Raw genomic sequence first — 26626 nt, forward strand, 5'->3', positions numbered from 1 at the left:
AAAATGTAGAGAACTAACAAGTGTTTACAGAAACAGAGAAATTCCACTGGAAAGTAAGAGATACATTTCTTAGCAGTTTCATTTCTCAGCTGTGTCCAACTCAAACATTTCATCTTTGTACCAAAACAAAGAGACGTGAAAGTCAGCGCACAGAAATCAATTACAGAAGTGAAACTGCCTTGTCTGTTTTCACTACTTGAGGAAAAAAGATTTTCAAATAGCTGTTGTGTGTGTTTTGACAGTTATAATTCTGTGTTTCTTAAATTTCAAAATCCTTTAAACTAATTTTTACAATGATTCAATTACAGGCAACCTAGTCAGAGAGATGGGCTTTGGATTAAGTCTGCAGTTAAACGTGGTGATAGCCCTTCAAAATTCTTCATTGGAGTGAGTCTTCTTGCACTTGTGCTTCTAAAATGCCTTCCACGGTGAGGTGCTGACCCACGAAAGGAATATAACCATTACCACAATGCAAACACGGGCACGACAAACTTCTGGATACACAGAGAGAAGTAAAGTAGTTCGTGTTCTCAAGCTGGAGCTTGATAAAGAACCGAGACCTCTGCCAGGACGCTATCAAGACAAAAAAAAAAAAGCAAATAAAAGAAGTAACTAATTTTCTCCATGCAGCTGTTACACATGATCTCTTTCAAGTCTACTTTGAGCACCTGTATGTAGAGAAACCATGGATTTTAGTGGAAACCTAACTATGAGATTGCACAAACAAAACAGCAAGAAGCAAAGCAGCTCCACCAGCAGCAATATCTGCAGTATCAAACACACCTACTAAAGGTTTGGAAAGGGCAACACCAAACACTGGAATGCAACATCGCAAGAAAGCCTTTTCTTCACAGACTATGATTAATTTAAATTTATGCAGAACTATCCCCAGATGAACTTCAGAGGCTGACTCTTTGCTGGGTTGTATTTAATAACAGCCACAGAACAGGCACAGGTAAAGTACTGACAAAGGCACAACATAACCTAGGCAACTGAATCGGTCACAATTTCTTTGACGTCTGCAGCAGCACGCAGCACACTGCAGTATGGCTCCTGGATTTGAGAAAGACCCGGGCTGTTAGGTTGAAACCAAAGTGTCAAATAATAGATCCAAATTATTATTCCTCAGCTCTCCCAGGGGAAATTCCCAGGACTGCTAAGATGTTAGCTGCCAACTGAAAAATCATTTTATCAGAAAATGTACCGTATTCGCTGTTCCATTTCTGCCCAGCAAAAATGAGTTTCTGTGGCTCTAGCACAATCCACTCCAACAGCACCTGCGGGGAGCCAAAGACTGACACCACCGGCAGACAGCTTCACCACATTTCTTCACTCCCTGAAGAAGCAGAAGCCGTCTGCACATCAGCACGTAAGAAGTGCCCAGCAGTTCTTGCTATCCAGCACACGTTACCTTACGCAGAAGGAGGCAAACACTGCTGGCTTAGAAGAGATCAGTTTGGGATCCAAATGAGCATTTCCCAAACTCTGCAAAATTAGGGAACATCGGGACAACTTCAGTAGTGCTTAACTGAGCCCATGCACAAGTGTAGTGACAGGGAGAAGTGCCACAGCCATTTATGAACACAGGGCGTAGGAATGCTTACTCGGTGTTACAAGGAGTAAGGGTCTGCTACAAGATTTTCCCCACACTTTCAGGAACTGTTTCAACTCTCTCCAATGCATGAAGAAGTTTCTGTTCCCCCTCCACCTAACAGCACTAAACTGCGCTTGTGTTTTATAAACTGAAGCTACCTAGAGAAAAAGCTTATGATACACTCCCTTTTATGAAACACATACGTTACTGAAGCACTGCTTGAGATCAGTCTGAGGAAGAGATGTTTTCCACGAATCTCAACCTACTGGGAACAACTCAGGAGTTACTGATATACAGCCAATCCACTGCTCTTTTTGTAATAAACTATTCCAAATCAATAAGCCATTTTTATATCATTTCACATAACCATCTTTCAAACTTTTGCAACAACGCTTGGAAAAACAAATATTCCTCATTAAAAAGTCATAAGAATCATCAACCGTGCACGCAACATTTGGTCACTTTATACTGAGATTCCACGTATTAATATATTCATGACCGAGAAAAGGTAGAGGCTCTCACGAATCATTAACCTGCATTATCAGCTGTTAGGGCATCCAGCAACTTGCTCATGTTAATAGCATGTAGCTACCTTGTCCACCTTCTACTGCTGTGGTCATACCTCTCCCTAACATGCCCATGATGTGTTTGTAACTTGCAACAGATCGTAAATGATTTATAAAGAAATCCGAAAATAAGACGTGCCCCTGTATCTTTTCTTTTTCTTTTAAACCATCTGGGCTCCAAAGACACAATATGTGAAAGCACAAGGCAAAGATGAAAACAAGATATAGCTGGTTTTAAGATGGATTAAGAAGAAAAAAGGGTGTTGTTTTGTTTAAAAATATACATCTAGGGTATTGGTTACTCTCTGTATAAGCTAAGACTGCTACAATATGACCAAGACCATAATTGTATGCACATTTTAGAAGTGGCAGAGCACCCCAACAAGTGGCAGCTTATGTATACAGAACTGAATTGCAAAAATTAACTCAAGCATTGAATTAAGCCCTTAATCAGTGCCATCGCTTACCAATTTCAGCAGGTAGTTGCTTGATTTTGTTCTCTCGTATGCTAAGCATGGTGAGCTTTGACAAGTTTTTGATATCCTTTTCCACAGTAGTTATACGATTAAAGCGTAGGTAAAGAGTGGCGAGAGAGCTCAGCCTGTACACCACCGCCGGGATCTCTCGCAGCTTGTTGTGCCGCAGGTCAAGCATGCGCAGCTTCTTCAAGTTATCCAGAGAGTCGGGCAGGCTGGTGAGTGAGTTTTCACTCAGGGCCAGTGTCATCAGGTTCACCAGACAGCCCACCTCTGCTGGTAGAGACTGCAGTTTGTTACTGTATAAATAAAGTTCTGTTAACTGCGTTAACTCTTTGACAGCGGATGGAAGCATGTGTATAGACCTCTTGGACAAGTCCAAGCGCATCGAATTCTCTTCCCGGCATTTATTTAGCTCTTTGATCACTTCAGCGTTGCTGGATTTTTTGCGGGTACCTGTGGCTGGGTTAGGTCTTTTTATCGTATTGTCCACTGAAAAAGCTACCCCAGGCTGCGTGCTACTGGAGTCCTTCTTTCCGTCTTTGGCATCTTTCCCTTTGGTCTTAGGCTCCTTCTCTTTGCTGTCTTTCCCAAATCCTCCGGAGGCTTTGGCCTCCTTCTCCCTTTCTTTTGACGACGGGACTTTTGGATCCTTCTCTTTACAGTCCTTTTCTTTTCCCAGGTTACTACTCATGGTGACTCAGTGTTCAGCAAGCACCACATGAAATCCGTTTCTGAAGTCAACAAGAACGACTCACTGCTGAGGCTACGAGGATCCTTACAACACGCACGTGCTGAACCAAGGGAGGAGCTTCGGAGGTGCGATACCCATTTGCTACATATTGGTTCTGAAGGCACTCTGTCCTAATCCTGGTCTCAGGAGATTCAGCTGTTAGGGATTAGAAGGTCAAGCACTCCGTATTAGTATTTCTGTAACACAGGAGAGAAAAGAAGCCAAAGTTAGTGTAAATACAAAACCTCCCTTCCAGTTAAACCGTGAATGTTTCTACTTCCAGCCAGCACTCACTCGCTCAGGTTAATGATTTGTCCTTCTCTTCAAACGCCAACAAAAAACCCGGTGTTACCACAAAATACTACACCTGCTGCTCAGAAGATCCACTGTAGTAGAAGAGCTATGGTAATTAGCACACACGAGGAAAGCAAAGTACAGCCCTTAAGAACAACACTGCCTTCAGTGCTCCATTGGAGTCACGAGCTGCCACCTGATGTCACAGCTAGACCTGGTCACCAACACAAATATTCCCTCCACTCACTGGGAGATCTCCCTCCCGACCCGTCCTGGACCACAGGAACAGCACGCTGTCACCAGGCTCATGCACCTCGAGGACACGAACGGAAAGATTTTGAACTATCTGAAGAAGTTCATTAGAGAATAAGCCATTTGAGAAGTCAGCTGAAAGCTCTGAAGGAATGTAGCACATTACGCTTCCAGACAAGCAAAATTAGGAAGGAGTTTTTCATAAACATAGGATATAACGTCTCTGAAAAACATCTTGACTTCCCCCCCCAAGTGAATACAATGCAGCCTAATAATGAAACAAGTGTCTGAAACCTACAGAGCCCCTTTTACACCTTCACAAAATCATCACGCAGGAACCCTCTCCTTCATGGCATTCCACCTTCTGCACCAGTTCATACAGCTGCTAATCAAAATCCATTAAGTAATATTTTGCATGCTTGAACCATCATCAAGAACTAGAACTACAAGAAACTTGTAGCAGAGCTTCAGCAGCTATTTTTAATTGCACGGTTACACTGTGTTTGCTTACTTTCAAGTATAAACATGCGTTCAAAGAACACACCAGCAGGCTTTGCTCACTGTGCTCATTCACATAAAAACAAACCCAATAAAAAACAATCTATTTGGGGACAGGGTAAGGAGGGCAAGACATTTCACCTCTGCAGCAAATCTGGCTGTTTACTAGCACAGCTCACAACCAAGTAAAGGACTTGGGCAGCTTGAGAGCAGCAGCTTTTAATTTTGACGTTTGCACCACCGGAGATTTCCAAAGCAGCACAAGCTAGTTCCTTATTGCAGGATGAAGATTTTACACCCAGCTTTTACACCATCCATTAACCTGCCCTAATCTCCAGCTTACCAGCCTCGCCACGTTCTGTTTTAGGACCTGCTCTCAGCACCGTGTCATCTACACGCTTGCAAACCTCCCGCAGTAGGAAATGCAATGACTCCACATGCAAAAACGCAGCTGACTGAAGGGTAAGAGCCTCAAGTGTCTGTCAGCTGGTTTTCAGCACTAAAGGTGGCAAGCAGAGCCCAGTACTAACACTGCCAGGTTCTAAGTCCTGGTAATACTGAGATTTTTATCACATAGCCAGACCCCAAAGTGCCCCCTCACCCCCTACAAAAAAAGGCTGCTGCTCTTACAAGATTTCAATTTAGTCAAATTTAAGCCTTGACAAGAGGGACTCGGTTAATGCCTTATAGGCACTGCAGAAGCAGGTTTTGAAGGAGACTCCGAGAGGAAAGCCAGTGGGAGACCAGTGCTGGTGAAAGGAGCTCAGGAGGGCAAATCCTCCAAGCAAGCTGCGTGCATCTCACTGTCTTCACCAGCGATGACTTGCAGTCTGAAAAAACGAAGCAGGTGGGAGGTGCTCCCCGTTACACCATGCCAATTTAGCATTTCATTTGACTCCGAGGGACAAAAAAAATACATTTTTGCCTATACAAAAGGGTAAAAATTAAAAAATGAGGATTAAAATCAGATCAATACAGAAGTGTCGCTACCAGGTATTTCAACCTTTCCTCAAAGTTCAGGATGTTAGAGGCAGCCAGCTTGCAAGCAAGCAGCAGGCAGAGGTAGGTGTCTAATGCACCGAAACAAGAGCAGAGCTCAGGAGGGCAGCAGGCCTTCAAAACACACACCTTGTCCACCATGACAACAGGCTGGCGATTAAATGCACTGCACCTGTCTCGTCTCCCTGTCCTGGGGATTTTAATTACTGCCTGAGACCACAAAACACACTCAAAATAGTCTGGGAAGGTTTAGACTCTGTTTCTAAACCTAGTCCATGCAGCGACTGCAGCGATGCTTCTAGGAAGGAAAGCAAAAAGCCTCCGTTGAGGAATTCTGCAGTCCGGCTGTCCCAAAGCTTGACCCAGCAACCCTGCTCCATGCAGCCAGCACGCACACAACGAGATGCTCGGCCTCACCTAAGCACCTCGACAGAAATGTCACTGCTGCTGCAGATCGCCCCGGCTAACAGGGTTACTCACAGATACAGCCCAGCAGACACCCAAACTTCTGAGGGACACGAGCATCACTGCGCATAGCACAGAGGAAGCCGAATATTTCTCAAAAGGTTATTCACATTTTTCAAGCCCTTTTCATTAAAGGACAAGAGTCACCATCAATTCTACGCTAGAGCCCAACAAGCACTCATTGTATTTCAAAAGGAGAGCTTCTTTTAGAGATATTTTTAGCAAAAGGAAATTCAGTGAAATTAGCCAGTTCTGCCAACTACTTCCATTTTCCAACGCTGTTCAAGCTGACTTCCTGGCAATATTAATTGACATAAAGACATTTAACTGTGTGCTGGACATCTTGGAAAATGGAGCAAGGCTCCTGCTTGGTGCAGCGTATGAAGGAAAATACAATTTTTGGAGAAGGTAAGGAATATAACCCCTTGCCTGTTTCAAATATATATATATATAAAAATACGTGTAAATAGTTATAAATAACCAGCATCAGAATTTTCATTTGCTCTTCCTTACGTCTGGCAAGCAGGTCAATACACCTGGGCTGTTCTGACAAAGCTTCGGAAACAATTTCAGCCCAAGCTGTACCATCTTCCTTAGCCGCCTGGCAGGGTACCACATCCACCTCACGCACATTGGGAACCTCAGTGAAGTACACAAGGCATTGGAAAGAGATTTCAGCTTCTTTGAGGACCAGAACCCAAATCATACGTGCAGTAAGAGCTTTATAAAATAACACAGTAACGTAAGAACAGCAATGTTTGTAATTCCAGGAATACTACTACACTAATGACCTGAGACTGGGTAAACGAATACTGGTGCTTGCAGGTCATTATCTAATAAAATACGGTGCTGAGATACAGCACTCACAGCACATCGCCTTACAGAAGGGCCACTGTGCAGTGCCCCTTGAACACTGCTGCTCCCCGTTACGTGTTTCAGCAAACAAAACAGGTGCTTCAAATCACAGGTACATCACGTACCCAGAATAATAAAAAATTAAGGCATTCTAGTCACTAAAGCCTAATACATTACGCCCAAATCAAATACGTTTTTAGTTATTTTATAATGTAGCAAGAGGCCTAAAGGCCTGCGTTTAAACTGAAACTTTCTATTATATGTATAGTTTTATCTTAGGGGATAGGGATGATTTTTCTCCTTACTCCAGTTGTACTAGACTTGACCCAGAGGCACACAGCACGGCTCACACAGCACGGCTCGGGCTTTCCAACCCAAATCACGGGTGAGGATCACTGAGCATGAACCACGTCACAGAAATAAGGAATCAGCTCACACTGACACTCCAGAGTGAGCAAACAGTGATTCCCCTACACAGTAATGATAATAATAATATAAAAATAAGTGTTTTGAGGCAGCAACTCTGATCGAGGAAACTCTTGGTCAGACCTGAGTGGCTTTCAGCAGCAAGGCAGAGCTCAAATGCTGTCTAGGAATGGCAGCAACACCTGGGCGCACACACAAACAAGTCTGAGAAAGTTACTTCTTAAAAATGCTTGCCTTTTACTTAAGATAGCGGGGGATATCTCAAAAACACCAGCACACGAATGAGCAATGGCTGAAACTTCAAGTTCAGCCAGAGACCTTCCCTTCTCAACACCACATCTGCAAAAAGCGCCGGTCACTACTTTCATTTCTAAACCCCAAAAGCCGAAGCCGAGCAGCCGCTTGCAAGCGAAGCAACTTCTCTCCTACGATTTCCTAGCTTCAGCCATCTGACCCGCAGCGTTGAGCTGTGTGAGCGCAGCTGAGCTCCTGCTGCCGGCAGCAGAGCGCTGACTCAGCCGGCGGGCGGTCGCGTTGCTCCTTCGAGCACAACCCTCACCCTGAGGCTGGCCGACAGCAGGGACCGGCTAGCCATCACGTAGCCAGAGATCACAGAGGTAGCCAGGATCCAGCTGACAAAAGGAAGGCTCCCGGGACACGCCGGCCATGCACTTGGTGTTTTCCTTCTTTGGGCAGAAATCTCCCTTCAGCTCCGAGCGGCAGTGTAAGGCTGCCACGGGGTCCATGCCAACTGGATGGCTCTGTCGGGAAGGCAGGCCACTAAATTCATCTCGGTCCCCTAGATGTGCAGCCAGCAGATGGTAGCTTGCAGCCTGCCCGCCCGTCTCGCCTGATTTCAGTGCATCTGCCCGTGGCCCCGCTCCCCCCTAATCCCCTCCCGCACGGAGGGGGCAGCCTGCGTGCTGCGGGGCTGGGTAAGCGAGCGGGCACGGAGCCTGACAGCCCGCTAAGCCCTTTCGGATATCTTCATCTGCCGGAGGACCACAGCCAGGACCACGCTGCCTGCTAGCTGCAGAAAGGCCGAGCACGACCTGATCTGGCGTCCTAACACAGCCAGGAGGTGCAGGGAGTGACTGCACAGCCTTCACAACAGGGCAGGGCCAGCAACCGGGCCATTTTTTGAAGGCTTGCTCATGTTTTAGCTGTGGTTTCTTCAATCTGGAGACAAATTTGTAGCTATAAGCATATAATTACAGATCCATGTGCATTTACAGCTTGTGCCACTATGAGCAAGTCAGCTTCACGAGGCGTTTGGACGCTGAGCACCTTGAACTTCAGGAACCAGGCACGACCTCCGGGACATCCCTTTCCAGATGCCTACACTGCACTCGATTCTGCAGCAGAGACACAGGCACACAGGTGTCACCGTCCCCTACAAAGCTTTTGAATCCATCTTTCATCCCCTGCTCTCTGCGGGTTCTGCATTGTGCTGCAATGTCACACACCAAAGTCCAGATCCACCACGACGCACGGTCACATGCCAGCAGGCAGAGGCACCTACACCCTAAGTTCCTGGGTAGTAAAAATAATCTTTTGTGCCCTGCCTTTGAGCACATCTAGCAAATACAAACAAGTGTATAGTGCTGTGATTCATGCTGTATGCTCCAACATTATCTTTATGAAGCATTTGCTCTTTTTCTCCTTTACAGAAAGGAAACCAAGCCCAGCTCTTGGCCAAGTTACACCACTTCATGTGTCTCTAGAAACAGAGCGAGTACAAAGAATCTTGCTAAGTCCCCAAGGCAGCCTATTTCCAGCTGGGACGAGGGAGTTTCTGCATGTGTGGTCCCCCAACACGCACCTCTCGGGCTGCATCTCTCTGCTTCCACGGGAACTCGTGGTATCGGCCGGCAGCCCGACCCCATCCCTCCTAACACGTGAAATTTGAAAATCCTAACCTGCTCAGCAAAGCAAGTTTCCTCACCTTCATATAGGTCCTGGTAACTAGAAATGCCTAAAAACGGGTTATCCAGAACGGACACGGCTCTAGGGAAATCCAAGAAAAAAACGGAATGAATGAAATTCAAGAAGTATTTTTTCTTTTATCCGTCATCTCCTCTGAGCAACAGAAGCAACATCTCGGCACAAAGCAACCAAGCAGGAGACAAAACAAGAAGGATGGGCGGGAGAGAAAGTAAACACACAAAGCAACAACGGAGTAAGAGGTGCTCTCCTCTTTTTGCTTACAGATAGAGGGACAAGTCGCACGCTAAATCCCAGCCACAAACATTTCTCTCGGTAGCATCCTACCCAAGTCTCTACCAGCAGCACAATTGCCCAAAGACAAAGCAAAATTATCGGTTATCGTAGCACTTCTCCTCATTTCGGCTCTGAATGCAATCCAGAAAGTTTGCTCATCTTCTTCACCAGGCTTTTATGTAATAATTACGACCATTTTGCAGAGTTCAGTGCTGGATGACTCTCAGTGCCTGCGTTTTCTGACCATAATTAGTGACTGCAAGTCACAAGATCCCTTTGCAGAGGGTTACCCTGCTAGGAAAACAGCCTATCTGAAAAGCAACTTAAAAGGCACTTTTAACATAATTCTGAAGATGAAAAGGAACGGTGCCTGCTGGCACACAGAGCACCAAGAGCCAAAGCCACAGTGCCTACATATGGCAGCTCCTCGCTGCGCAGAGCCTGGCCCCTGGTAACGTTTTCCCTAGCTCAGATTATTTGCAGTTCTTGATCTTCAATTAAGGGAAAAGAGACGAGTCTGGGTTGGTTTCCTTGAGCACCTAGTTTAAATATAACTAAAGGACAGAAATGGACATATGCAGGAAGATTTACTTTCCAACCAACGTCCGTGAGTCTGGAAGATACACAATGTCTGGTGAAGACCAAAAAAACACGTATTTACCCACAAGCTTCCAATTATAAATCGCCTCAGTTTTCAAAGTCGTTAGCATATCTTGCAGCTAAGCTCCTCTTAAAAAATAAATCTCTTTGAAAAGACTGGCATTCTTCATACGAAGAGATAATGACCACAATCGGAATCAGATTTGCTCCTATTTAAGCGTACATTTCCCCTTCATTGCTACTAAATTAAATAAAATTTCTTTGAAAACTGCACAAGGATGAGCTGGAGTTGTTTCCTCCAGGAGGACGTTTTTCAAGAAGTTTACGTTATGTATTTAATACGGGGAAGCAAAACTTCACAAATTCAGAATACGCTGAATGAAGAATAAGGAAGGTACAAAAGCCTGCACGTCTTCCGCCGTTACTGCTTAACCAGGGATTTTTACAGTGCTGGGCTTTGTTTGCTTTTGTTATCTGACCACCTCAGACACACACGACGTACCTGGTCAAAGCAAACTGGCTCAGGCCAAGTGAGCATACAGAAAGAGAGGGCAAAGCAGCTGCTGCACCTCTGAAAGCAATTTCTACCTCTGCTCTCGTTTTCCAGCACACATTTGCCTGCGCGTGCCGTGACGGAGCACTTCTGCCTTCCAAGCATCCTCATTCAGACGCAGGACCAGGAATTGCCAGCGAGAGCTGCCGCGTTCCCTGGGTGCTCTCCAGCCAAGTTCTCGTTAGCATCTGCTGCGTGCATCTCCAACACCGAGCGCGTTGTGCCCGCACAACTCCCCCTGCCTTGGGGTGCTGTATCAGCCCCATCCTGCCCTTCCTTACCTGGCTGCACGCGGTCGAGCAGCTTCCCCGTCCCAAAGACCAGCCCGGCATCCTGCAGTGCTGCGTGAAATGGTGCCTGGCCTCGGCTGGGGAGAGGGAGGCAGCCTGGAAACACCTTGGGGAACCTCATAAATTAGCAGCGCCACACAAACGCAGGCTCATTACACACCGCGATAAGGTGCCGCGGAATAAAATTGCTCCCAAGGCTTTCTCAAAGCTTTCAGATGTTTTCCCCCAAGAGCGAAACAGAATTAAAGCTACACGGCATAAAGCAGTCAAATATTATTTAAGCAAATCCATGGGCATTTCAGGTGATTGAGGGAGCGCTGCGTGTAGCCAGGCACAGCCAGCACGCTGTGGTGAAGGCTCTGGTAACCACATTGAACCATTTTAGACTTCACTCCTCAAAACTGAAGTTTACTCTTGGAGGGGAAGGTGTCTGTTTGTTGTTTTTTCCCATTTGTTGTTGGTAGTGGTTTTTTTGTTTGTTTTCTTTTTTTCTTTTTTTGAGGGCCAAGAAGATAGGGAAAAGGTAAGACAAGTTATTTAGTCCAGGTGTTTATGACAAAGCAGTTAATAGCACGCTGCTTTGTTCGTGTTGCACATAATCCTACCGTGCTTTCATGACACCCACCACGTACTCTTGCTTCACACCAGTGACCTGCAGACTGTGAAGAAGCTGCCTTGTGCCGTGCCAGATTTTGTCACATTCACTTCTGGCCACTTTGAAACCTCTCATAAGAAAACTGCGAGGAATTCCTCTGGCAACACAGACCTGAATATTTCATGCACCCCGAGCCTGTTTCACCTCCTCACCTCCTACACGCCGACTTCTTTTGATATACGGCATTCCCACAGAGCAAGTCAAACGCACCGTGGCCGAACAGGCCCTTCCTACCCGGCTGAGAAACCTTCTCCTGGGCTCCCCGCGGGGTCACGGTGGCCGTGCCGAGGGGCAGAGCTGACACACAGCCAGCCTGGAGCACGAGCACATCAAGAAGCACGGAGCAGGAGCGGGGACAGGAGGCTGAAGAGCCCCGGTGGCGGCAGTGCTCAGGGGCTCCGTGTAGAGCCCAGATATAAAACAGAGGCAGTAATCCTCGCACAGGTGGCATTCCTGCTCCTTCGTGGTAAGTGAAGAGGCCCTAAGGAAGGCATGACAAGAGTAGGGTTAAGAAGCTGCTTCCACGAGCTGTTTCAAGAACAGGGGATGTATTTTTAACAATCTCAACACACAAGTTAGAGTACGAACCGCCTGTACGCCAGCTACTCCATAGAAGCAGCCTGCATACATACATTTCACTGATAAATGCTAATTAAATGCTAATTAACTTAGTCTGTCAGTCAGTCAAAGAGTGGTATCTTAGGTCACTCCACACTGATTTTATATATCTTTTTTTTTTCTTCTTTACACAATCTTATTTGAAAAGGACACTCTTGCAGTGTAATTCTTTCAAACGTTAGCTAGCAGCTTACAGGAGTGTAACAAAAGTCTGACAGCCCAAATTACCAGTCTTTACAGATATAAAAATAAAATAAAAAAGCAGTTTTGCAAGACTTAGATTCTAACATTTTTTTTTTTTTTTGTCCTGATGGTCAAGACATCCAGCAGCTAATGAGCTGAACACTATTCTGCGCCTAAGTAGGAGCCCGATTAAAAGATGTCACACGCTAACAATTCTGGAAAACACACGATAAATTGGGTATCTTCACAGGAACAAGATGTTTTCCTTCACAGGGAATGAGAAAAAAAAGACGAAAGAAAAGAAAACCACTGTGATCCCTTCCAAGCAGATTCTTCAAAATCTGTTCAGATGAGGCATCTTTTTTTTTTTTTTTTTTTTTTTAAAGAAGAAAGGTCTTCAGTGACATTTTTACTAGAAATAGTGAACAACATGATTTCTGCTTGCCAAAAATCAACGGTATGATACGGTCTTCAGCATGCTTGAAAGGTTTGTATATTGTAAAAGCAGAAAGTAGCAGCAACGATAACCTGAGAAAAGTCATGGAAAAAAAATTCAGACGTGAACTGAATTAAACACCGGCACACAAATCCCATGCCATAAGAAGCCTTTTACCTTCTGATAAATTAAATAAGATAATGGAAAATTTAAAAAACTGATGAAAAAGCAGACCAGCTTAGAGCTACAAGGAAGGTCCTACCACTACCCCAGCAAAATAAAGCAGCCCAAACGTGTCCTGTGCGCCCATTTCTAACGAACGACAGCCTTGCAGCTTATTGTCCCTCGTTTCAGACAGAAAACAGATGTCATTCACACGTGTAAGTCAGCAAGGAACCACCCGAGCTGTCTGTGAACATTCAGGAGTTATAAAACAAATGACTAAGAAACATGCCACCTTTACAGCAAGCAGCTCAGGCACGCCAGTGCCTCCCCAGACGGTGACAGCAGCCTGCAGATACTCACCTCGCTCAGTACCTGGCCACATGGGAGGGACTGCAGGGCTGCACCAGGCACTGCGAGCTGGGAAGGGTAACCCAAGGGTAACCCAAGAAGTAGTGGATATACGCAGAAAGCACTCAGAAAGGTAGAGAGACTCACAAACCTGCTGGAAGGACCAAACAAGTTTTATTATGACAACATGCTCCAGAACAACGTGTTCAAAATCAGGATGCCACGTTTGTAAATGAACACCCTGAGGATGCAAGGAGAGGGCCTAAAGAAGTGCAAAAGAGCTCCTACACAGAGAGACAAAGCAGCTAAAACACTGGACACCTGAACCTCTAAATATAAAAACAAGTTTTCGGTGAAGCTGATTAACTAACATTAACAAATACTCACTATTTGTTCCTTTTTCACTGGACCATTCTCTAAAACAGCGGGAACAGAGGGAAAAAAGGCACAGAAAGACACTTCCAAGGAAAACACAAAGGACCAGAGCGAGAGTGAGGGCAGGTACAGGCAGAGGAGAAGCCGCCAGCATTTACCCCAAGCCAGAGCTGGAGGCCTGGGCACGGTGTGGCTGCCCGTAGGGACAGCGAGCAGCGAGGGGTGGCACAGAGCCAGAGCAGCCGTGGCACAAAGGGTGGCAGAGGGCAGGGAAGGCAGGGGAGCCAGTCCCTGCCGGGGCAGACAGCCACTGCCCCCAGCCCAGCACGCGGTGCCTGGCTGCAAAGCTCCAGGGCCCGGTGTGGGGCTGCCCCATGCCGTCCCAAACCTTTCTCCATCCCTCCCTTTGCCGCAAGGAAAGAGCCAGACAGACTACAGCGAGCCTTTGTTCCTCTGCAGGCTGGAGGATTAGCATGTGTCTGATGAATCCTCCTCCTCGCTGGCAGCCTCCAGCTCCTGTGACTCTTGGACACGAGGTGGTGCGAGCGGGGGCAGCTCCGCTCCCCCACGGCTCCTCCTTTCTCTCTCCCCTTCTTCCATTCTCTGGCAGCCTCCCTTCACGCGGAAGGTGGAAGAGAAGCTGCCATCTAAGAGCTGAACATTGCCCGTGTCACACAAATTCTACCATCCCAAAGCCTTCTGTAATTCTTACATGGCCCACAAGTAATATAACTGCTCTGGCAGTTCTCAGTATCGGCTCGGTACTGAAGTGCAGGTAAGTGCTCTAAGTGTGTTTTCCTTTCCTTTAGATGAAGAGATTCCTAAAATCAGCTTATACTAAAATCAGTGTCCTATGAGGTTCAAACCCCAAAACATTTCAAAGAGGGACGTTTCAGCTGGAGGGATCCTCTCTAGGGCTCAACGTGACCTGTGGCTGGGAGGACCAGCAGTCAGAAGCAGGTCTGGGAGTTTTAATCCCATCCTCAATTATTTGCCACATCTGGGGCTGTCTGTAACTCCTCAACTCTTCACATCAGCTCTGGGGAATCTGCTGCAGCTCTCTCTTCTCCCACAGCCTTAACAGAGCACATAACGTTACCACTAAATCCAGGCCAGCCAATCCCCCCCACAGCCAGGCTCACTCCTGCAGGCTGCATTCAGCGTACTTAATCCCATACAATATTATCTCTTTCCGACCGCTAGCATTTATTAATAAAACTTGGATTTTAATTCAAGAGCTCTTAAATTAAATCTCTCCCCCAGAAGAACGTGGTATCTTCACGAGGTGCTTTAGTGGGATGACTGCTTCGCTTTTACTTACAGCCACAGCTTAACCCTGCAGGAGCCCACCAGAAAACTTCCCACACGCCCTTCCATTCTTTGGCCATTGTACTACTGTGTCCAGCAAACTGGATGCAGCTCCAAAGTGGTATTTTTGTCTAAGAAAAAAAAAAAAGCTCAGTGCTTGAAGACTTGTTGCCCCAACAGCCCTGCCACCTCTCCTTGCAAAAAGAGGAGTCCCTGATGCTCCCCTCCGGCCAGTTCCATGGATGGCTACGAAGCTCTGCTGCCCTGCATGCCAGGACGTGATGTTGATGCTCGCATACCCAGCACGTGAAGCTGCTAAGAGAGACAAAAGCTTGGATGTCACACAAAAACTAAATCTCTAAATACGCAACAGAACTTACCGCCTTCCAGCACGGAGCAGATGACATTTTTCTGTGTGAATCAGATCAAGACAGAGATCCCGTAAAATAACCTCAGCAGAAACAAAACAAAAAGCCTACGTGTTTTAAAACTGAACTTAAAAGGTTAGGGGGGCTGTTTGAGAAAAAAACCCTTCCAGATTTCATGTGACCACACCTCAGACGTTGGGTGTCTGCACACACCACCACGAACGTGAGGTTTTCAATACCTGGGAGTGAGCAGAAAAGCAAGACGACGTCTGCTTCACCTGCCACACTGCATAAGGTCAGCAAAAAGAGAAACGAGTATCTAAGCACCGATTCATTACAGTTTGATCTCTCTCTGAATTCAGTTTTAACTGTCACAAACCATTTTAAATACTGTCACAATCCAGAGTACTGTAAAACTGGAGCCCTCACAGGCCCCTATGGCAAGAAACAACTCTTTGGGTTTCCCCTCTGGGATCAGAAGTAATTGCAAACAGTAATTACATATGATCACTATTTTTGGGACCTCAAATTCCTGTACTTACAAGCAGCTCCCAAATGCAGGTGCAGAACTGAAGAGCAACTCAATCAGCAGTGAAATAAGGTTATTTACCGTAGTGCTAAAGTAAACTGAGAGTGTAAAGTTTTCGTATTTCAGACAAGGCACAGTGTTTTTATTTTGATATTTTCAAGAATATCAAAAACTTGCACATATCCCTACACTTAAAAAAAAAAAAAAAAAAAAAAAAAGGGAGAAAAAAAGCAAGCACAAACCCAGCAGAGGACAATCAAATCTTTCCACTAAAGAAATTTAGAGAAACTATGGTAGGAAGCGCAGCTGTTCACCACAATTAACTCAAAAAAATAAAGTTGCAAACTTGTAAGAAAATACGATCACTCTTGGTTAAGTGTTTTTTTCAGCCATTAAAATCTGTACTTTAACTGAAATTTAACAACTAATAATCTAGTAACTAAGAGGTCCTCTTCAGAAAACTAGAACACAAACAAGAAGCAGGAGGCACAGCCAGAACCCACCATCTCCCCAGCACCTCCTGGGGTTCCCTTCCACTTCTTCGGCCACTGAACCACCAGAATGCTGCTTGGCTTAAGGGACGTGTCCAGCCCTGCGCCCCTAAATGTGAAGGGAATATTTCAGACATTTCTAGAGAGCAAGACAGTTGCAATGAGCATGCTTAACTTTTGAAATCTTATTTTAAATAAATAAATAAATAATTTTAAAAAGAGATAAAAGAACAAATCTGAATGGAGCCAAAAAAAACACCATCTGTTCGAGTTAGATATTCTTTCTTGCCTCTATTAATGTCAGGAGCTCTCATTTCATCACTTATTATTTCTAGGTATTTTTTTTCCCAATATTAAAAGACTTGCATAAAAGGCACATTACTCCTTCAAGAATCACTACATGTCATCAGAGGAAAAAAAAAAAAAAAAAAAAAATCAGGGAGCAATCCACAAGTGAATTTGGCAAGCTTCACAAACCACCACATTGCAAAATAATCCTTTTCTTCTCCCTTCCTTTTTGTTTTATAGCTTGCATATAATGGTAGCATTACGCCAGCGTCAGCATACGAGAACACCTCATACTGAAGAGCAAACCTCCCAGGCAAATGGAAAGCTTGATTCAAAAGAATCAAATGCCTTGCACCGGAGAATTAGTCTGCCCTATGATCACGTGTTTAAGTGCACGTATCAAAAAAAAAAAAAAAAAAAACTCATTTCAATTTGTCACTTTTCAAGGTTGGGTATTTTATTTCCATTAGCCCGTAAGCACTAGGCAGGGCGAGAAGCTGTGTGTTACCAACCAGAGCCAAACACTGCTCTCGGATACAAAGTGTCCCTGGTCACATCAGAAGAAAAAGGATCGTCCATCCTGTCCCCCTCGATCCACTGGTATCAGAACTGATGGTGCTTACATAGTGCTTACAGCTTTGACAGCAAGGAAAATCAGAATTCAGATGAATCCTAAATGTTAGAGTTGTGGAATTGTCATCTTTATAATGGATCAATGTATACCTCGTATTAAAAGTGGTCAAAGCCTGGGCAAAAAGGAGCGTTTCCAGCACCAACCACACTCTGTCCCTGTGCTCCCAGTGTCTGAACAGCGGCATGGCTTGCAGGGAACGAGCAGATCACACACCTGCTGTGCATATGGACGAACCATCAAAGAACAACTGCAAGAATGTAAACTTGTTAACAAGTTCCTTAGTCTCTCATCTCGTTCATAAAACACTTTCTATGACGCTGACTTTAATTTAAAAATCAGAACTGAAGCAGATAGCCCAGGCTGTCACCCACCTCGCCCCCCACTGCCTGAAGTTGCTCTGACAGCAAGCTGGCTCCCAACAGGCAGGCAGAGGGCCGGGCACTCATTTTACACTCTGCCGTACGCACTCTCCCTACTTCTGTTTTAAGACTTTATACATCTAGCTAGGCTCCCAACCAGGAACTTGATGGTTGAAGGCTCCTGCCCACCAGTTACTTGCAGAAAGCCTGGGCACACACACACACTCTGGGTCAATACGAAGAGGGGCAGTGTAACACGTTGCTCTGGGATGAGGGAATGCAGACAAGCAGCTAAAATGAGTAGCTTCTGTGCTCCAAATTTACACCTCCTTACCTTGCCTTAACTCATTCGGGTGTCACAAAAGAAGATACTCATTTACAACGAAGATTACAGAAACTTTTTTTTTGAGCATTTCTTATTTGCTGCAACTCTGTGTGCTGTGTTTTCACTGTTAATTGAGGGGCTTCAAAGATGAAGAGACCAAAAGTGAAATTGTACAAAACATGATGGGAAAAGGTCAGAGATACAGCAGTAAAGCACGCTGCTGATCACCACGGGATACAGCTGATCAGCTTCTGATACAGATTTCTGAAACCCTCCCATGAAGGCAGCCAACAGGCTGGCCCAAACCAGGAGTCACTTACGGACGTACCACAGCCACCTCGGGACCCTTTTGGGCACCACGCTCACTTGTTGCCACACCACATGCCCAGAGATGTGGCACATCACTCCATGGCTCCAAGTGCTGACAACCATTTCACAGCAGCAGCCATTTGGCACCCACTGCTTTGCCCTGGCAGCAGCAGAGAGCAGGCTGTAACCCACCTCAGTCCTGGCTCAGGGTGAGCCGGGCAGGCTCCCACCAGCTCACAGCATCCAGTCTCTGTTCCTGCTTCTCATGAGCTTCCCTGTAACTTCTGCGCCTTGGCTCCTCCATTCCAGTGCAAAAGGGGCAGTATGCTTATTGCAGAAAAAGGTCAGAAGGTTAATTCAAAGCCACGAAGGCCTACAAGGTATTTTTGGTACCCTAACAGCAAGTTTGGTTTGATTTTTGTGTGTGCTTTTGAAGCAGAACGCTGCATCAAAAGCCAACGCGCATCTTGAGATATGCAAGAAGTTGTTACAGAAGAGAAATACTGGTTCCCTATTCTCATCTCTTTCTCTTTTATTTTTACACAACCCGATTTTGAGCAAATCATTTCGGTTTTCGTTGCCACAGGAGGGCAGGAGCATGTAACACTACTACACCAGTTTCTTAGAGAGAGCAGAACAAGCAGCGGGAGCTGGAACGCAGCGAGAGCCAAGGCAGAGACCCGGAGCGTGATGGAAACTCAGTCATACCAGCGGAGTTAACTGCCTGGTAATGAAGGCGTATGCATCCCATCTGCTTGCTACAGAAGAGCTGGAAGGGGTTCAAAACCGAGCCAAGGCAGACATACCGGCAAATACGCGCTGCAAACACGTGATCCCTGCTCAGAAGTTCACCCCGTTGCTTCGGACAGGGGTGAGAGCGCAGGCAGGTCCGCGGTGGGACGCGAAGCGTGGCCTCACCACGCACCGACTGCCTCTGCCCGTGGAGAGCAGGCAGCGTCCCAGGGTAATTTGTTTATTCATTAATTCTGATTGCAGGAGAAAGTTCTGGCCTGCACCCAGCAGCTAATTGGTTCAATAACCAGAATCTTGGTTTAGGAGGAGAAGAAAACATAATGCCGCAGTGACAGCATGCAAGTGAAACCTCGCTGTCTGGGTGGGTTCGGCTTCGGGCTCCGAGAGAGCTGGAGCACAAAAACATCTCTCAAAGATGGTGTGCGGCTGACACGCAAGGGACAACTACCAACACTTCTCTGAAGACTTCCAACAAGTAAGAGGGATGACAAATCACTATTGTAAAGATGTTCCTAATGGTGCCCCTAAAGCACAGAAAATATATTTATGGATGACGTAGTGAAATAAAAAACCCAGGTTGTTGCATCTATTTGGCGATTTACAACTCACGCTGATAATACTTCAACTTTTGTTTCCTTCCTAACCAGGCCTGCCACACACAATATGCTATCAAGAAAGCTGCCAAACAATTGTTTGAACGTTCACAAAAAGCCAAATCTGCAGCCTGCCATGCACAGAACAAATACGATCGCCTGAAATCTGCCTTGCCCTGCACGCTGAACAGGAGTTCAAAGGAATTAGAGGGACTTGCCAGAACAAAATTTGCCGCCCAACCACAAGTTCCCATGTACCTTAATTCACATTATTTACTAACAGAAGTTTCCCTTCTAGTGAAAGCAGATAATCTAAAACCTGAAATTCACTGAAACTCGTGTGCCTGCTCGTACTATACGATTGCCTTTAATAAGAAATACTTCAGGTTTTGCAAATACCGTACAATATGCATGGGCATTAAATTTTAAATTTTATTAGAAAAGTAATTGCCACAGATCGAGTACATTAACGAGCACATTTGAACTAAGGCTTCGTTTAACCCATTCATCCCTTCAATAAGAAAACTGTAAATCACTCCAACCTGCATACTTTATCGGATTTTTCTTCGCTTTAAAGCCTTTGACTGTATAATAATTGGTACAATCAATCCACAAGAAACAGCAAAACCAAAGCTCGTGTACTCCGAGCATAATGTCATGACCAAGAGCAGGATGGGTTTCCATTACCAGTCCTTCCCATTCCACTTCCACCGGCGTTTTGCAGGACTCCAGCGATGGATTCCCTGGCAGCCCCTGACTTCCTCCTTCAGGAGGTCACTTTTTTGCACTACTTTTTGTATGAAGAGCTATTTTAGACTGCCGTGTAATTGTGTGTACATATCTGGCCACCTGCTGCCTCCAGGAGCCGTACAGTTTGCTAGTGAAGTCCTTTTCTCTCTGCTGCCCTCCGCGCCTCCACGCAACTGAACGCTTCCAAGCAGAAGTGAGCGTGCAGGGCAACGCGAAGGATCCCCTCGGCGTGGTTATCCCTCACAGCTAAAAGCAACGCGTGCTTCTGCTTTTCTGCAGCGGCTGTCTCGAGGCAGGGGGGAAGGGAATACAGAAGCCCTGTCCGAAAAGCACAGAACCACCAGCAGGATTTCACCCAACGAGGAGAATAAGGGTTGCTCTCCAAGAGCTGACCCGGGTTTTTCCTTATTGAGTTGTGGGGAGAGAGGGAGAGATTATAGGCTGGGTTTTGTGTGTTTTGTTGTTGGTATTGGTGGGGTTTTGTTTACTTGTTTTTAAATGAGGATGAAAATAAACTCCAGTATTTTGCTGGATTAGCTATAACATGAAAGTAAAATAAAGCCAAAGCTTAGTTACAGACCTGAACCCTGCTACAGCACAACGCTCCTAACTCAGTACCTGCAGGTGCACGGTGTGGCACTTTGGGCAATTATTTACAAATTTACTAAGACTTTCACTGCACTGCTACACAAGCTTTAAGTTACAGTGACATTCTGACTGCCTTCTTTCATTCCAAATATAGATACGTGTGTGTATATATATATATATGCAACGGTTAATTTTTTTTTTGACACATGAAAACTTCCTCCCAGGACAATGATAAATAAACACGATTAATGCAATGTATTACAAAACGGATTATAACCTCACTTTCAGCATTAAAAAAATACAGCAGAAGAGAAATTTCACTATACACATGACCGGACAGTCCACAAGCTACAATTTCCCAGGTTGCCATCACGGCCGGTCACAGGAGAGAAGCCTCAGGCGGAGCAGAAGAGAGCAGCCCCTGTCTGTGACATTTAGGTGACCGGGACACAGACAAGAGGAAGGAAAAGAGCAAAGCCTGAGTCTCCACGATCACTGCTGCACCTTGTCTGCGAGTAAATACCAGACCCTGGTCCTTTTTGGCTGCCAGTCAGGCAATTCTTCCTGGAAGTAATAGATGTGTTTATTTTTCCTTCCCAGTCAACACGAGACGACAGACCAACAGAGAGCTCTGACCATTTCAACTGTCAGGAGCCACCTCTTCAGCTTCTTGATTTAATACCGATTCCTATTAGGATGGAAACAATGAGAGCACAGATCGAAATACCACAGCAAATCCTGAAGTTTTGCCAATATTCTCCCAAGCACCAAACCGACACGATCTGCAACATCAAATGGTAACAAAAACACAAGCCCATGGACAGTGCAAGCATTCTGCATCTGAAGGTGTTGGGGTTTGGGAAGTTTTATTCTTTTATATTACTTAACCTTGTGTTTCTGCCTTCACGGAATACTTCCTCTCAACTTCTGTTAGACAAAACACCAGCTTTTGACGCTGCAAGTGTTAAAAAGCTGGGCTGCAGTGCTAACTGCACTGCTTGCAGCACAACACACAACGCCCAAGTCAGTGACTGTGCAAGTTCCAGGCAAGTTTAGGGGTTCTCGCAGGCGCAGCGCTTGCTGTTTCAGCAAGCTGCCCTGTCACAACTTCAGTTCCAACAGCAGGGTCCTTCCCCACAGCGTGTACCTAACCAACTACCACCGCTTTAACACGTGCAAAGAAGCGAGAGAGCGACAAACTACTGACATCAGATCCAAATTAAAAAGAGAAAGACCCCAGCCCCGATTGATTTCAACATCTGCCTTGCGAACTAAACCAAGTCAGACAGAGCGAGCGCTCGGCCACCAAATACAAGGAGTAATGCAACACATCACCCTCCCCTAAACCTGACACACAACGCGTTAATACCAAGGCTTGCATCCACATGCAGTGGATTCAAGCCCTTCACGATTAAAAAAGAGTCGCCAGGCACCTCCTAATGGCTGTGAGTCAGGTGAGTGTCCCTGCTCCCTGTCCTGGCTACCAGCTCTGTAAAGCACACTTCGGACAGGTAGGCGATGGCAACGTGCCACCAGTTCCCAAAAACAGCTGCTGGTTTCAGTCATGTCGCTGTGTCGACACTTTCCAAGGAAATTTAGGGTGGTTTTGGTAAAGTTAGTCATAAGTCACTGAACGTTTCAGCACCAAAACAATGGTGGCACAATATTTTGCATTCCTCATGAATAAAACATTCCCACAGACATCTATAGGCACTCTGGAAATAGAATAAATGCAAGACCAAGTCTCCAGCAAACATGTTTTGCAACCCCAAATATAGTCAGTTTAGAAATAGTCGGTGAAAAACTGCTTAACTGCTTGAGGTCGTGGGGTTTTGGTGGGGTTTGTTGTTGTCGTTTCCCTCCCTCTGAGCGCCTGCATCGACCTGTGGGCTGAAGGAGTGGGAGACCAGAACGTGGGCAGGGTAAAACTGCACCTCAGCATCACAGAGGGGTTTCAGAACCCCCCCCCAAAGCAATCCCAGCCCGGATCCAGGCCACAGAGCGAGCCCGTTTCAAAGCGTGGCAGCCACAGCAGCGCGAGGGAGAACTGAGATGCGCTGCAATATTTATGCAGCCATTATAATGCAAATGCACAAGGTACCAGAAAAGCTGTCTGCCTTGGTGTCCAGCCCCTCCGGTCCCTGCACAATGCCAGCAGAAAGAACAATCAGGATGCATGCGTAACAAAAAGCCTCCGACCACAGGGCAGGCGGATCCAGGAGCTGTGGCATCACCAGGGCTCCGTGGAAATACCCTCTGGTGGGTCACCTCGGACCTCCTGCTCCTCCACAGGCCGTTCCCAGGTAGGAAAGCAGGGGGAGATGAGCGTGGCAAAGGTAGGAGCCAGCCACAGCCCCCTGCCTGAGCAGGCAGGGCCTGTGGGCCACGCCAAAGGTCTGGACAAGCAAACAGACACAGACCTTCCTGGGGCACGGCAGTTTTTGTAAGGAAAAGGGAGGCGGGTGTGCAAATTCGGATCTGGTGGCCGTAAATCCACTCAGAACGCAGGCCGTCCTGCCACAGGGAAGCCAAAAAGCACAGTCAAGGCCGCCCTGTGCCTCTCCACGTGTTCACCTCCAGCAAAGCATCACTACAGGCTGCGCAGGCATGGCAGGGTGTTTTAAGAAGTTGTGCGACCACACACAGCAAGGTTTATCTCCGCCCGTTCCCAACCTCTTCCCATGTTCTCACGCTGATCAGCACGGCCACGGCGCTAGCTGGGGACAGGCTGCACGCCCGCATCTCCCTCCTAGATCGGGCACTTCAGCTGCAGCCACCTTCAACCAGGCTAAAAGCAACTGCCCGGCATTGAATTGCTTTCAACCAGAAATCAACACTGCGTAATTGCAAGGCATATCCATTACCTAGGGGGTCGGCGATGGAAAAATCCTCGGTAATTAAAACCCGCTTTGTGCCAGCGATCGTCGCTTCGCTATCCCCCAACTGCCTTCCCTGAGCAAGGCTCGGTGTCGGAGAACACCCAGATTTAATAGCACGCTATTTGCATTTCACAACACAGCCAAGCCCAAGCAACGCAGGGGAGAAAAAAAAAAAAAAAAAGGCAAATTAAGGTCAATGGGTAATATCGCAAACATTACCCTCTTTTTATACAACCTGTTACATTTTATCCCGGGAGATTTTGTAACACACCAGGACTACTGTATGAAACAGACTAGAAGATGTCTCAGCCAGTACAATTTTAATGTAAACAAGGGCTCTTTTTATCTCTACAATCTAGCTACGACTGGCTGTTTAATCTTCGCTACGGTGTCCTCCCCGGCCCTCTCTCTCACACACACAAACCCACCAGAAAAAAAGACAGAAATACCTCCTCCGAGAGGCAGAGTTGCCTGCAATGAAAATAAGTAGAAGGTATCACAGCCACAGAGGAAAGCAGGCAGCGCTTCACTTAGAAGAGCATCCACAGAGCTGTCCCACAAAAGAAAATAAATAAAGAAAAAAAAAAACAAGAACAAGCCAGGAGCCTCAAATGATTTTGGGTGGGAAAGGCGGAGGGCCAGGCAGGGTGGATGCGGGCTGCCAAGGCTCCGGCCCCGCTCTGCTCACCCAGGAGCGGGTCCAGGCCCTAGAAGCGGGGTCTGTGTGGGGCTGGAGGGAGGCAGAGCAGGCAGAGCTGGCTTTCAGGCGCACGCACGGACACGCAAGTTTTCGTCTTTCCTCAGACAGGAAGGAAAACCCGCTGGAAGAGAGACACGGCTCATTTTTAGCACCTACCCAAATTCTCTCCGCGGCGGTACTACATCTGAGATCTCTCAGTGCAGTTTCGTCTCCTTATCACCTGCCCAAATCGTCCCGAAAGGGAGCTGGGTTCTTTGCACGGCTTCCTCAGCCTGATCAAGAAGAGATCACATTTGATCTTCTCAGCCAGAGCGAACAGGAGATACTTTTATGGCCCGGACTCGATGAATATGCATGAGCGTTACGCAGGCACACAAACACACGCCTGCACCTCTTCCACGGGCGTTGCACACCGGCGAGGAGCAGCTGGCCCGAGCAGGATGGCCACACTGCTCCAGCAGCGACACGCGTTTCTAGAAAGCCACAGCCAAACAGCAAGAAATCCCAGGGTTTCCTAAAAGGCACACACACACACAGCAATCCCCGGAGAAATTCACCCCTGCACAAAAGCTAAGAGAGCACGGAGACTGACAGAGAAAATACCCATCCTGGGAAGGAATCCCGGCTGCGGAAGGCAATTCCTGGAGGAGCACACACCCGTCGGGGCGATCGGTGTCACCACAACAAAGGAACGCCCCTCCCAGCACCTCCTGCCTCACTCACCGACATCTCGGCTGGCACGGGGAAGGGAAAACTCCACCGGGAGCGGCAGCCACAGACCCTACCCTCGCCGTCACCCCTGGGAGAAAAAATCCTGGGGGGGGTGTTTAACATCTCTAGAGAGCAGGAGAGAGGGACGCGAGCATCCTCGCTGAGGATGCCTCGGTATTCCTCAAAGGAAGGCTGCGGACGCGCGGAGAGCTTTGTCTGGAATCATCTCTCCGCAGTACGAGATGGCACAGAAAATGAGTTTTGCCCGATGGACGTGTTTTGCCTTGCCACACGTACAGAAATCCTGATGGCTGACAAATATTAGCCTAAATTAAAAGGAATCCAGCTTCAAATTATGAAAATAGCCCATCATTTTGCTCGCCCAGAACAAAGAATAATTACACAGAAAACCAAGACAGTCAAGCCCAAATCATTCAAAAGGAATTAAGGGGATAAGGGTGTTACTAAAATTAAAACGTATGCACAACAGAGTATTAATAAATTCATAGGATACAGTAAATCTTTCCCAAAACCAAGCTAGGATTATATCAAGATCACCATACAGCATATGCCTGAAATATGGCTGTAAATAAGTGTGACTTAATTTGACCACCACCTACTTTAAGCCCTTGATTTTATAAATAGAAGCTCCCAATAACGCCTAGTGAGATGCATAAGAAAAACAGTTTAGAAGGTAAAAAGGGAAAATAAAAAGTAGAAAGCCGAACGCACAAACAAGGAGACAGCAGAAAATTAAAGCCTTGAATCTAATTACCAAAACCAGTTTCATTTGTATTTCAGCAGTCGCAGAAATCTCTGCTGCAGCCACAGCACACCCAGCTACAACTCCTCAGCTTTACTATTCTGCCTCAGAAGCGTCTTTGTGCCTGCACGTGTGCAGGAGCGCACGAAACGCTGGCTCCCCCAGCCCCATCTCGGATGCATCCGTCACAAATCGCTGTCGATGCTTCAGTGTTAATTCGGCTTTGGGATTGTTTTGTCCCACACCTGCTCCCCATGAAGCCCGTGGGGCTGAGCCGCCCCACGCCTCCACGCACCCTCAGTGCCACCGAACCTCTCCTTGGCGCTGGCAGGCAGCACAGGGAGCCGCTCACCTTACCTGAGGTTACCAGAGCCTCGCAAGCACCTCGCAGGGACAGACAGACACCCAGAGCTGGGCAAAGCCAGGCTCCAGAGCCACGGGGACGAGCGGGCAGCTGTCACCCGTCTCCCTCAGGGCCACCTCTGTTTTTGGGGCACCACGGGATGGCGATGCCTGCTGCGAGGGCCCTGCCTGCCCTCACCCCGCTGGGTGCAGGGGGCTCCGGCCGGGCTCCCCCATGCTGACGGGGTCACCGCGCTCCCCCCGGCTCCTCCTCGGGGCGAGGTGAGGCGGCGAGGCTGGGCTTCCTCCTCTCTTTATTTATTTATCCCCCCCTC

The 26626-nt window shown here is 46.9% G+C and overlaps 1 protein-coding gene across 1 annotated transcript in view; it reads right to left on the reverse strand.

Moving 5' to 3' along the window:
- Positions 1–26626, reverse strand: part of SHOC2 (SHOC2 leucine rich repeat scaffold protein) — a 63101-nt gene that overhangs the window by 35607 nt on the left and 868 nt on the right. The window contains exon 2 of the mRNA XM_082764722.1: positions 2628–3566. Coding sequence (XP_082620848.1) covers positions 2628–3330 — 703 coding nt within the window. The 5' untranslated portion in view covers positions 3331–3566. The remainder of the gene's footprint in view (positions 1–2627; positions 3567–26626) is intronic.

The sequence above is a fragment of the Aythya marila genome, assembly GCF_965140915.1.
Source record: "Aythya marila genome assembly, chromosome: 7".
Taxonomy (NCBI): domain Eukaryota; kingdom Metazoa; phylum Chordata; class Aves; order Anseriformes; family Anatidae; genus Aythya; species Aythya marila.